The 13,658-nt window shown below is 32.2% G+C and overlaps 1 protein-coding gene across 1 annotated transcript; it reads left to right on the top strand.

Moving 5' to 3' along the window:
• The first annotated feature begins 5,302 nt into the window (after positions 1-5,302).
• On the top strand, positions 5,303-13,364 carry LOC139489014 (microfibril-associated glycoprotein 4-like). The gene is made up of 5 exons (XM_071275051.1): positions 5,303-5,712; positions 8,248-8,396; positions 8,754-8,850; positions 9,977-10,141; positions 13,031-13,364. Exons 1-5 carry the CDS (start codon positions 5,343-5,345, stop codon positions 13,279-13,281), a joined length of 1,032 nt encoding a protein of 343 aa, XP_071131152.1. The 5' UTR covers positions 5,303-5,342; the 3' UTR covers positions 13,282-13,364.
• The last annotated feature ends 294 nt before the right edge of the window (positions 13,365-13,658 follow it).

Here is a 13,658-nt window from a genome sequence, read left to right as displayed (position 1 = left end):
ATACCTCAACTTGTACGATTCGCTCGTGTATGTAACAACGTATTTGATTTTAGCGAGAGAAATTTATGTATTACTGAAAAATTATTACACCAGGGTTTTCGATATCACAACCTGGTCAAAACATTTACTAAATTTTATCATCGGTATAAGGAAATAATTCGTAAATATAACTCAACATGCAGACATCTTATACGTTCAGGTATTTCACATCCAATATTTTATGTAATATTCTTTACAAAGCACAAAAATGTCAGTATTCACCTCAAAAGCTTACAAAACCTTTAAACAGACTTATTAAGAAGGGATATAGTTACGATACTGTTGTCAGGTCATTTAAGATTGTATATTTTGGCTTTTATATTGATTCACTTATAGGGTCTTTGCATCGGAACTAAACACATTTATTTTTTAAAAAACAGTTATTGGCATGACACGGGTTATGTTCTTCTCATATATTTTATGATAGTATGATACTAAACCCATAACGGGAGGGATTGTGCCTGATATGCATATGATGAAGACATAATCTTTCAATCAGTTTAATTGAGGTCTGGAGCTGGCATGTCAGTTAACTGCTAGTAGTCTGTTATTATTTATGTATTATTGTCATTTTATTTATTTTCTTTTTGTTACATCTGTTATGCGTTTACTTTTCTACTTTGGCTAGAGGTATAGGGGGAGGGTTGAGATCTCATAAACATGTTGAACCCCGCCGCAATTTTGCGCCTGTCCCGAGTCAGGAGCCTCTGGCCTTTGTTAGTCTTGTATGATTTTTAATTTTAGTTTCTTGTGTATAATTCGAAGTTTAGTATGACGTCCATTATCACTGTACTAGTAAACATATTTTTAGGGGCCAGCTGAAGGACACCTACGGGAACGGTAATTCTCGCTACATTGAAGACCCATTAGTGGCCTTCGGCTGTTGTCTGCTTTATGGTCGGGTTAAGAGCATTGAGGATCCAAAATTGCAAAACGTTGTGCCAAATACGGCTAAGGTAATCTATTCCTGGGGCAAGAAAATCCTCAGTTTTTCGAAAAATTCAAAGTTTTGTAAACAAGAAACAGTGCTGACTACTGGGTTAAACTTTGAAATATATTTTAAAATAAAATTGAGAATAAAAATGAAAATTGTGAAAATGTCAGATACTAAAATCCGACCAAAGAGCATGTAATGGGTCTTCAACGCAGCGAGAAAATCCTGTACCCGGAGGTACGCCTCAGCTTGCCCCTAAAAAATATGTATTAGTTCTGTGAAAATTCCAAAACATATCAATGAACCAAAATTCTAAAAGCATAAAAGACAAACAAAGGCCAGATGCTCCTGACTTGTGAGAGGCGCAAAAATGCGGCGGGGTTTTACATGTTTTATGATATCTCAACCCTCCACCTATACCTAAAATCCTGATATAATAACTTTTCAGTAATTTAGAGGTGTTTTTCGTTTAAAAATCAAAAACGTTGTTGCGTTGTTACATACACGACCGAATCGAACAAGTTGAGGAGTATAAAAACCGTAAGATGTCCACGAAAGAACGTCATTATCTTTAAATGGATGTTAATGAAAATGAAAAATCATCTCTTTTATCGTAAATTTTCGTATTAAGCTTCTCGTTTTTAATATAGATATTACGATCCAGGAAAGGGCAGTCTTCATTGCTGGTATTCGCTTTATTTAAAGTCAGTTCCGAAGGATTAAGTCGTTATTATTGAGAGTCAGTATATCTTCCAAATATCTAAAAGTGTTATTTAATTTTTGAATCAGATTTTTTTTGTAGGTTTTGCTGATTCTAGTCATAAATTGTAACTCATAACAATACAGAAACAGATTTGCAATACGTGGTGCACAGTTTGTCCCCATTGAAATTCCAATGTCTTGAAGATATTCGTAATTTCCAAAAAAAATATTAAGTAAAAGTTCAAGGGTCGTTATGTATCAAAACAGGTCCAATTCGGTTGTTTTATTCATATTTGGCTGTTCCGACTTAAGGCTTACATGTTAGACAGATGGTGTACTTACACACATTGCATATAACTCTAGAAATACGAAATAATATTTCAATTTTTTTTTTTTTTTTTTTTTATTGCAACAACATGCAAATGTTGGCGTAAACTTATGTTAGCTCGCTTAGTGAGTTGTGTTATGTGTTTCATTGTGAATACTATTTTGAATGCTTGTTATTAGAATACATTGATAATGAGTGTTAGAGAATTGATTAAACAACACACATTTCGATTGGTCTACATTGATATCATTAACATGATGTGACTTAAACAAGACATGCACTTGTATAACAAACTTTTAATAACTCAAGGTTAGTTTATGAGCGAATTTGAAAAAAAAACACAAATAACAAACTTTTCATTTTCATTGTCACATAAAATGAGTATAATTTTCTGACTAATAGCACAAATTTATCCAATTGTTTAGGATTGCAAAACACGACATTGTTTTGACCTTCTAATTTCTTGAATTCAATTGTTTTAAAGAATTTGAGATACTAAATTCAATTATATACGAGATGTTATATTGGTTTTCTTTGTCATGTTTGTATGATGTATCAAATGTAATGCTGCATTTAATATTTATTTTGACAGTCTGCTTTGACTTTAAAAAATTCGTTTTGTACAATAAGCTCATCATAAATATCAGAATTGAGAATATTTTATTCGAAATATGTATATATATGGTTGACTTGGTTTGAATATAGTTTGTATAATCCATTGGTCTTCTTCAGATCCGGCACGAAAGCGTTGCAGCAATAAGCGTCCGTTTAACATGTTTTACTTTGTTGGATGCGTAGCTAAAGATTCCTTACCACCTCCATTTGATAATAAAACGTTGATTCCTATATGTTGTGAAGAGAGAACATAAGGAATATTAAGTTCTTTGTGAACTTAATAAATTTAGAAACAATCTCTGTGGCATCCGTATGTATTACCATATCTAATGTGTCCTCCCTTTATCATGATATAGTACTATTATGGGACCTACTGAATTCATTGAATATTTCATTGTTCCAGCCCAGAACATGAATACATGTGTGCCACTTGATATGAAGCAACAATCAATCAATTATTTATATTCCATATGGCAACACAAGAATTGTATAATCTACTACTTGTTATCATCTGTCCCTGTTACCTAGCAACACAAATTGTATAATCTACTAAAAAACACGTTTTGTAGGATCTCAATATTGACGACTTCAAGTCTAAATCTCCTGATTGCACTTGTGCTAGTTCCCAATTCACATATAATCCGGCTAGCCACGTTATTACCAGTGACCTCAACATTGTTATTAACACTTCCCTACGAAATATTTTATCGAAAGGTCCGAAATATCGTGAGCCTAAATCCATCAATTGGAAATACAACTTTAAAATTTTGATGGATTCAGTCAAGGATTATGCCAGGCAATGGGCTAAGCGCGTGAAGGAAGACTTCAACACTCTTTCCGTATGGATTAAGGCAGTGGGGTCGTTGATACACAAATCAGAATTACGAAACTGAATGGGTCCATCAGTGCCCATGCTACGTCAATCTTATAAGACCCAAATGTTGCAAAACACTTATCCTACCTTCATGACAAATATGTTGTTTTTCCCGCATATAAAGCCTTAAACAACATCGTTTGTGTGTGTTAAACTCATTACATTAACTGCTTGATAAACGAATTAGGTATTTACAATTCACTTGGAAACTCAACATGTACCCTCACGACACTTACCAAAGAGGAAATCCTGGATAATCATAGGTCTGTTCTATGTTCCTTTGGAATTTCAACCAAAGATGAAGAACTGGATCTTCCATCACTGTATTGAACAGCGGTATACTACTGTTGCCTTTATTTGGATACCTAAACTACATAAGTGTCCTTACAAACAACGGTATATTGCTGGGTCTTCCAAGTGGTTCACGAAACCTCTTTCTAAATTATTAGCATCTATTTTATCAGTAATCAAAGACGGGCTTCAAAGTTATTGTGAAACTGCCTATGCTAGAGGTGGCGTGAATCGGATGTGGATACTTAAAAATTCCAAAGATCTTTTGAGAACATACAATCTAACTCTCTTTCATCTTGTAATAGTATTAAAACATTTGACTTTTCTACACTATAAACAAGTATTCCACATTCCAAACTAAAAGACAAATTGAAAGAGTTGGTTTAGCTTTGTTTCATAACAAAGAATGGCCAACGTAGATACAAGTATCTTGTCTTAGGAAGGGATTAATCCTACTCTGATTCAAACAAAAAATTCTCTGAAACTGACATTATCAAGATGTTACGTTCGGAGGATGTGTTTTTCAACAGACTGTCGGCATTCCAATGGGAACAAATTGTGTCCCTCTTCTTGCCGACTTGTTTCTTTATTATTAGAAGACTGACTTCATACAGAAACTTCTGAGGAAGAAAGATAAGAAGTTAGCTATATTCTTTAACTCTACTTTCCGCTATATAGATGATGTTTTTTCACTAAATAATTCAAAATTTGGTGACTATGTTGAACGCATCTATCCAATCGAACTAGAGATAAAGGATACTACAGTTACAGTTGGCCTCATATCCTGAGTTAAAATCGAAAGTTCTTGATTTCGATTCATGTCTGGTAATTCGTTTATACTCTAGATGATTTATGATTAGAACAAAAGTAAATTAACGAGCAAATTTCTAGACTTTCAATAAATAACAGTAGTATACCGCTGTTCAAAATTAACAAAGTATGACAAAGAAAAGTTATTGCAATATATTTTCGTACGCATACTTTTGTTTAAATAAAGACGTTTATTAGATGTCAAAATTCTATAAAATGCTGTTATGTATATTGTGTTCTATATATCAAGAAGGTTAATAACTATCAAAAACCTGATACAAATATTGCTGTTGATAAGTTGTTTATGAATTTTAGTTATTAATACAGAAAATACAAGTTAATGGGAGAGTTGAGTATTCATATCTGATATGTATCTTATTGTCAAAAATACGAACAAACATTCTATTGCTCTCTCTAAAAGCTTTGAATTGAATGGCATGACTAAAATTGTATCTTATTACAATAGATGCTAGATAAAATCTTCTGTTCATGAGAAATCGTATCTAATGAATAATCACAAATTAAGGTGTAAAAGAAACCAACACCTACTTGAAGATGCAAAGTGTCGATCTCTATGAAGGGAGATATCATGTTGAAAGAGCAATTAGCTGTACTTACACAACAAGACAAACAAAGTACTTGACTGACTTACATAGGGTTAATTAGAGCAAACGAAAGAATATAAATAGTTTTAATAATAAGGATTCAGTCAAAATACAACAAACAACAGAAACAAGAACAAATTCATAATGTTTCAAATGTTGATTTATGGATACGCATTGTTTTGGTTGACATCAGTGACCACATCAGAAACTGATAGTGATGTAGAGGTTCGTTTACTCGATAACCAAAATTCTCCGTTAATGGCTACTTTTGACATGTCAAAAGCAAATGGTCGTATTAAGCAGTTTGTAAGTGATACTATTGAAGCGAAAATAAAAGATATAAAGGAGTTATGGGAAAGAAAAGAGTGTATGTGTGATGCACTTGAAGCGAAAATAAAAGATATAGAGGCGAATTTTAATCGGAAAAGTTCTAATGTTGAAAGAAACTTGACTGCTTATTTTACTGATCTTTTAAATGGATATGCTTATCAGATACCTAACGATAACGACAACGGTAAGAAATTTAATTTCATTGACATTAACAATTATTTAACATTTAACTACAATTTATAATGGCTTAATTTCATAGCGAATAGACATTCACTGACATTACACTACCTTAAGGAGGTAGACCTAGGTTGAGGGAAATAACTCTTAAAATCTTCAGTACGTTTGTGTCAACCATTTTCAAAAACATATTCTAAGCTTCTAGGTTACATAGATTATTTTCAATCTGTTTCAGGTAAATGCTTAAAATACATTGATGAACTTGACTTTTACAAACGCTTGAATGATTTAAAGAGTTATCTCCCTGAACCAAGATCTACCCCTTTAAATACGTATTACTTTCAGTATGAATAAAGGATAAATAAATTAGGTGAATATTAAAAAGTATTTCACTAATTGAAGTAGATAAAGACATGTGGATGGCAACATGAGAAATTTAACGCATTAATTACAATTGACAAATTCAAAGCTAACACATGTACAGTTTCTGTATTTTTAACAAGTAAATCGTATTAGGTCTAACCCCCTATTCAAATAAGAAGATGTTGAATGATTTTCAATGAGAACGTCAGATGACAATAGTTACCTTTGTTTACATCTCGTTAATCGATTAAGACGAGACAAATCGAGGTTACAAACAATGTGTGGGAAAACTATCCACAAGTCACCAAAAAAACAGTTAAGTTAAGCACTATGGTCATCCTACAGTCTTCTTAGATTATCAAAACGTATACCATTAAGCAAGATATAAACGGTACCGGAGTAGCATTCTGTAAAACGTTGCAAATCAAAACAAAATACCCAAAAAGTTAAAAGCATGGTTAAAGTATAAAAACAGGTACCATACACAGTAAGTTATGACTACATATAAATTAGACACATTCATAATGTGGCAGAGTTAAAATTGTTTGCGGCGCTTAACATTCCTCTATGGATAATTGTGTAACACTAAAACAAGAATACAGTGTAAAAATCAGTTGAAAACAAGTTTCACCCATCACATGAATGCAAAACAAAAAAGACCATTGACACACAGAATTGATTTGAGAGTACTAACAACTACTGAAAGCTAGTGCATAGTAAATAGCAACTAATAAACGAATTCAAGTATAAATTAAAAACCAATTGTTCAGAGAACAATTGAAGGTCTTTCCACTAGTAAAGATCTATTTTGATATTAAAATATGAAAAATCAGTTTAAAATGTTAGTTCTTATGGCTTTATGATGTATTAATATGAATTTGAAGCAAAGGTCAAAATCTAGAACGTCCAATTAGCATATGACCTTGACATAAATTTCAAGGTCACAAACAAAGGACCTTTAATCAAAAGACCCTAGGTCGTTAATATGTATGGTTAATGAGTTATATTACTTTACACGTAATTCTTAATAAAAGATGGGTGAAAATTCCCATTAATTGTCTACGTACCCGTTCAACCAAAATATATAAGTAACGACATGTCGCAACTAACAATTTAGTAAAAATAATTTGTTGATATGTTATACAGTGTTTTAAATTAACTGAAAATAAACCAAAATCAAAAATTTATAATATGACCTTGACCTTTGACCTTGACCTAATTTTCATTATTTTGGACCAAGGACCACAAATCAAAATATCTTAAGTCTCTATTACTTATGGTTTACCAGTTAGAAACGCATTTCACTTATATAAAATACATAAGGGTTAATAACTCTCATATGACGTCTCCGGATAGCTTCGGTCAAAATTAAAGTCCGAATCAATACGAGCAATTTGGTAAAATAAATTTGTCGTAATCTTTTATGTTTGCGAAGGAGTAGTGGCCACAAGAAAACCAGTGTTTGGGGAGATAACTCTTACAACGTTAAGTATTTGGTTACGCCTTTGTTATAAACTATACGATATTATATTCCAAATATCTAAGCGACATCTTTTGAAACATCAACAATACGCAAGAAAAAAATTAGGAGGAAGAAAATAAAAAATAATAATAATAATCAGAAGAAGAAATCCAATAGGTCTTTCCACGGAAAGATGGAAAGACCTAATAAAAGACGTGATCCCTGTTGAAACTATATTAAATATAAAAAAAGAAGATGTGGTATGATTGTCAATGAGACAACTCTCCACAAGAGACCAACATGACACAGGCATTAACAACTATAGGTCATCGTACGGCCTTCAACAATGAGCATAATCAGCTATAAAAGGTCCCGAAATGACAAATGTAAAACAATTCAAACGAGAAAACTAACGGCCTTATTCATTTTATTTATGTAAAAAATCGGTTTACGAGATTTAAACATCAGTAAGCTACAATCGCCGCCATTGAAAAGCTAGGCGTTTAGTACCATTAATTTCTAGATAGAGAATAATTATAAGGAAGTTATTGACCTACATTGTCATTTTCTAAATATTATAATCAACACAATTACCAATTTTCCATTATATAAATTGAAAAAAAAACATGAATGGGAAACATCTGTATACTATATTTTCTATATTAATAAAAAGGTCTGACCACATCTATATACTATTAATGTGACAATCGTTTACAGAAAACACAAAAGATACTAAACTAAGACCAAAGGGATGTGAAGATGTAATTCAGAAAAGAAGCAACGGAATTTATACAATATACCCTGTCTCTAACAACAATGGTTTTGAAGTGTATTGTGATTTTAAAACGGATAACGGAAATTGGACGGTAAGAATGAAATAAAGTGTTATTTTTGACTTTATTAGTCCTTTTAATTCATAATTAAATTAATATATCTAATTTGGTATGAGTAACGATAATTTGTGTGGTCTTTACCAAAACTAAGTATTTTTAAGTGTATTCAAAAATTTCCAAAAGAAAATCCTTAAAAATTAAAATGATTGATATATATTTAAATATAATTTTTCTTTTATTGTATTTTGAACAGATCATTGAGTATTCAGAAACTTGCCTTAAACGTCTAAATTAATGTGTTTCTATCTTATGATTTTTTCTACATGAATTTTTGCTACTGTTAAGCAGCATTCATAAGAATTATACTGATTGTTAAGTTTCTTTTTTTAGGTATTTCAGAAAAGAATAAACGGTACCACAGACTTTTTCAGAGGATGGGAGGAATATGAAAATGGATTCGGTAATTTGGAGGCAGAATTTTGGCTGGGTAATTTTTTATATAAGTTCTTTTTTCGAAGAACAACTTCAATCTGTTATGAGTAATATTAAAGACATACAAACAAATACCATGCAACAGTTAGTCCAGATCGTATTACTTTGCGGGCACAATCTATGCTGGTTTTAAGGGGTAAATTCAGTAAAAAATCTCCCATTGACTTTAATGCTAATCTATGTGTGGAAATAAATTTATACCTGATTTACCTTTAGAAATTAAAAACTTTCATATATCATTCATGAAAGTACAAATGTAGCCCTATCTTTTGCAACAATAAAAACATAGGGTCATGCGGCATTTTTGGGCATTAACATGGCCTTGTTTACAAACAATGTAGATTCGCACTGAATTCCTATACTGACCCCCATTACTTTTCAAACCTGTAGGGAAAAAAATAGTACATTCAGCATTTATTTTTTATTTATTTTTTAACTCTAGTTTTGATCCATCTACCATAAAATATTTATTACAAACATTATCTACCAATCAGAAGAGCACATGACTTCACTTTTAGACAGAAAGCTCTCCCCCCAAATGGGCGGTCCCTGATGACGTATATTTATTTACTGAATTTACCCCTTAAGCTAACTGTTTATAGACATATAAAAATGTATTTAAACAGTTTAACGTAAAGCAAAATGTAAACAGTTCTATGGAATTCTGGGCTTTCACTGTGATTCTGTCTGTATGTTTAACGTGTAATGTTGATTGTAAAAAGGAAGATAATTTCTCAGTAAAACACGGAACACTGTAATGTGATATTTTCTTCAACACAATCAAACTTCTGTCCAAATTTCGTAACAATCCGTGAAGTGAAATTATTGATGTCTTTTTAAAACTTATCCTAGACATTTTTGAATGAAAACATTAAAAGAACTATACTTACAATAAGTACGATATTACAATCAATATATAAACATGTTTGTTTTGGATACTGAATATTCTGTTCAAGCTTTTTATAGTCTCAAAAATTTTAGCCTATCCTGTTTGTGTGTACATATAACTTTAATTATTAACTAGACCTACATGTTGATGACGTAGAGATTGACGTGTTATTCGTTACAGTCAATACAATAACCATCATCGGGTATACTTTAGCTATTTAATTTCATTTTAGGTAATCGGAAAATCAGTGATATAACGTCGACAGGAAAATATGAATTACGTATAGATCTTACCGACTTCGATGGAATCACAGGATTTGCCAAATATTCAACGTTTTCTGTAGGAAATGCGTCCACCAATTACATACTCACAGTTCGTGGATATAATGGGAATATCGGTGAGTAAAGTTCATGTTATACTGTTCTATATGTGTGAATCTCCATTTTTTTTTTATGGTTCACGTAAACAGTTTTTGAACGTATCTTATGTTCAAGGCATTTATTATGATGCTCATAGGACATTTCGTATATTCGTAAGATATGTTTTTCAAAGCTACTTATGACTAAGACATTTTATGATTATGCATCCCATCATTGGGCTATTGTAAAACGTGTTTATATGTTTGTCTTTCATTTTTGCTATGTACTTTGTTATATGCCTTTTTAGCACACCTGGCCCAAAAGGCCAAGTGGGCTTTTCTCATCACTTGGCGTCCGTCGTCCGTCGTCGTCATCGTCCGTCGTCGTCGTCGTCCGTCGTCGTCATCGTCCGTCGTCGTCGTCGTCCGTCGTCGTCGTCGTCCGTCGTCGTCGTCGTCCGTCGTCGTCGTCCGTCGTTATACAATGTAAATGTAAAATGGTCAGTTGACCCCTTAAGGAGTTATTGCCCTTTATAGTCAATTTTTAACAATTTTCATTAATTTGGCAAATTTTGGTAAAATTTTACAAAATGTTTTCCTCTGTAACTAAAGGGTCAAGTTCATTACAGATAGAGAAAATTGTAAGTAGCAAGAAGGATCAGTAAAGTATGATCTACAAACACATCACCATCACCAAAACACAATTTTGTCATGAATCCATCTGTATCCTTTGTTTAATATGCACATAGACCAAGGTGAGCGACACAGGCTCTTAAGAGCCTCTAGTTATGTTTCTTTGATACATATATGACGTGGATTTGTACTTATATACCCGTCATTGAGTTATTGTACTATGGTAAATTTGTGTATTTTTGTCTTTAATTTTTGCTAATATTCGTTGTCTGTAAGGCAATTAGTGCTTCTTTGTTACAAATTTGTTTGTTTTTAGTGGTTTAGATTATAACACAATATTGACTTTTTACCCCTATTTTTGACATGTTTACCCAATATGTTTGTTTGTTTCGTTCACGCGTCAATATAATGGAATTTGATGCGACTGTCATACAAGTGAGAGATTTAGCTAGCTATAAAACCAGGTTCAATCCACCATTTTCTACATAAGAAAATGCATGTATCAAGTCAGAAATATGACAGTTGTTATCCATTCGTTTGATTTGTTTTATCTTTGATTTTGCCATTTGATTAGGGACTTTCCGTTTTTAATTTTCCACGGAGTTCAGTATTTTTGTGATTTTACTCTTTTTCCATGATATATCTTATAACATACCTTAAGATACTTTCGAAAACCTTAATGTCGGTAAATTTATCATTCCTCAGAAAATTATAGCAAACTTAATACTATCAGTAAATACAGATGCAAATTCATTGATCTTCAAACTGTCGATACCTGTTTCTTGGCATTGTACAAGGTCATGTTTTTTTGTTTTTTGCTGACTATTTATGACCTCTTTAGACTAAATTTATTTAATGTTGGATGTCTAATGATTGATAAATAAGTCTTATATGTATTATTTTTTAAATAGTTGTTATTGGCTTTTAACTAGCTATCAATAACTGCGAGTACTCTCAAGTCTGCATTTAGTGTATTTTTGTTGCTTGGATGTACACGTACCCGGGTACGTTCATTCGGTGTTTTTGTTAGAAGTTTTTCTATGTGTATATCCATTTACTGGTTTAAGCCTTTGTCAACTGTTTTATATTGTTCGTTCTTATGTTGTACAGAAACACCACTGTTAGGTAGAGCGTTGGGATCCTGCTAACATATCTAAACTCCGAAAAATTCTGTATGTGCTTGTCCCAAGTCAGGAACCTGTAATTCAGTGGTTGTCGTATGTTGCTGTGTTGCATATTTGTTTTTTCGTTCATTTTCGTTTACATTAATTACATTAATTACACAGTTAGTTTCCTAATTTGAATTGTTTTACATATGTCATTTCGGGTCCTTTTGCAGCTGACAATACCATATGATTATTGATGAAGGCTATACGGTGACCTATAGTTGTAAATGTCCGTATCATTTGGTCTCTTGCGAAGAGTGTCTCATTGGCAATCATCTTCTTGTTATGTATACAAGTGAATTTCTTAAATTACAATCACTACTTAATTTAATTTATTAACGTGATATTATTAGTTACATAGTGTGCTAGTGACCTAATACGATATATATGGGGTCAGTAAAATTCATATTGGGTGAGAGCGAATTTACTGACCCCATAGATATCGTATTAAAAAAATGTATCTGGTATAGTTGTCAATGCGACCACTCTTCACAAGAGCCCAAATGACACAGAGATTAACAACTAGCACACTTTGTCCCGAATTTATCTGACCGACTCTCTTAACATGTGGTTTTAAGACTTAAATGGTCTAAAAAGTCATCAAGTCATCAATACCGTTAGTATTACATGTATTAAGAACCATTTTCCATTGGTCTGTATAATTGTTAAAATCAAATGCCAACAACAACGTGTTACTTTTAAACGCGTTTCAGCCTTTATGAATTTATTTCAATCATTCATTATCAATTTCTTCGTCTGTTAAAACTTCAAGATTTTTACTCAAAACCGTTTTGTTTGTATAAAAGGAGATGACAACACTACTAACCTTGTATTGAAATAAGCCCCGCCTACTCACCTAATATGGAATATACACGGTCTCCATGCGGTTGCTTTTAATCAAGCATATTCCTAGAAATGTATAGGAGGTCAGATAAAAACAATTATAAATACTAAATACGAGCAAATTGTTGTTTATATCACCTACCGTGCAAGGGCTGTGTCGTTAAGTTTTTATTTAACTTAGTGGTATGAATTTTTAGGAAGAAAATAAATAATTAGAAAGTTTGTTACAATATTAATTAAAAAAATGTAATAATAGTATTACATATATTTCAATTATTTTGAACAGGAAATGGTTTATGGTATAATAGTGGAATGAGTTTTACTACAAAGGACAGGGATAACGATCGAGATTCCACAGTTAACTGTGCAAATACTAGAAATGGAGCCTGGTGGTATAATCGTTGTACCAATGTCAATCTAAACGGACAGTATCTTCAACGTTGGAAGTATGACATCAATGGTATTACTTGGTACGAATGGAAGACATCATTCCACCCAATGAAATCATCTGTAATGATGTTTAGAAAAGTTTATTAGCCAGAACAAACACCAAAATATTTTATTTCTGCAGTTTGTGTATTTCAATTGTTTGATCAATTTTCATTATATTTTATCCGTTTTGTGCATTTTCCATCTTACTTATTAACACAGCAGATATATAAAAAAAAAAAAGAAGATGTGGTATGATTGCCAATGAGACAACTATCCACAAAAGACCAAAATGACACAGACATTAACAACTATAGGTCAACGTACGGCCTTCAACAATGAGCTAAGCTCATACCGCATAATCAGCTATAAAAGGCCCCGATAAGACAATGTAAAACGATTCAAACGCAAACTAACGGCCTTATCTATGTTAAAAAAATGAACGAAAAACAAATATGTAACACATAAACAAATGACAACCACTG

Source organism: Mytilus edulis, chromosome 9 (assembly GCF_963676685.1).
Source record: "Mytilus edulis chromosome 9, xbMytEdul2.2, whole genome shotgun sequence".
NCBI lineage: Eukaryota > Metazoa > Mollusca > Bivalvia > Mytilida > Mytilidae > Mytilus > Mytilus edulis.
This window is presented reverse-complemented; position numbering and strand designations above follow the sequence as displayed.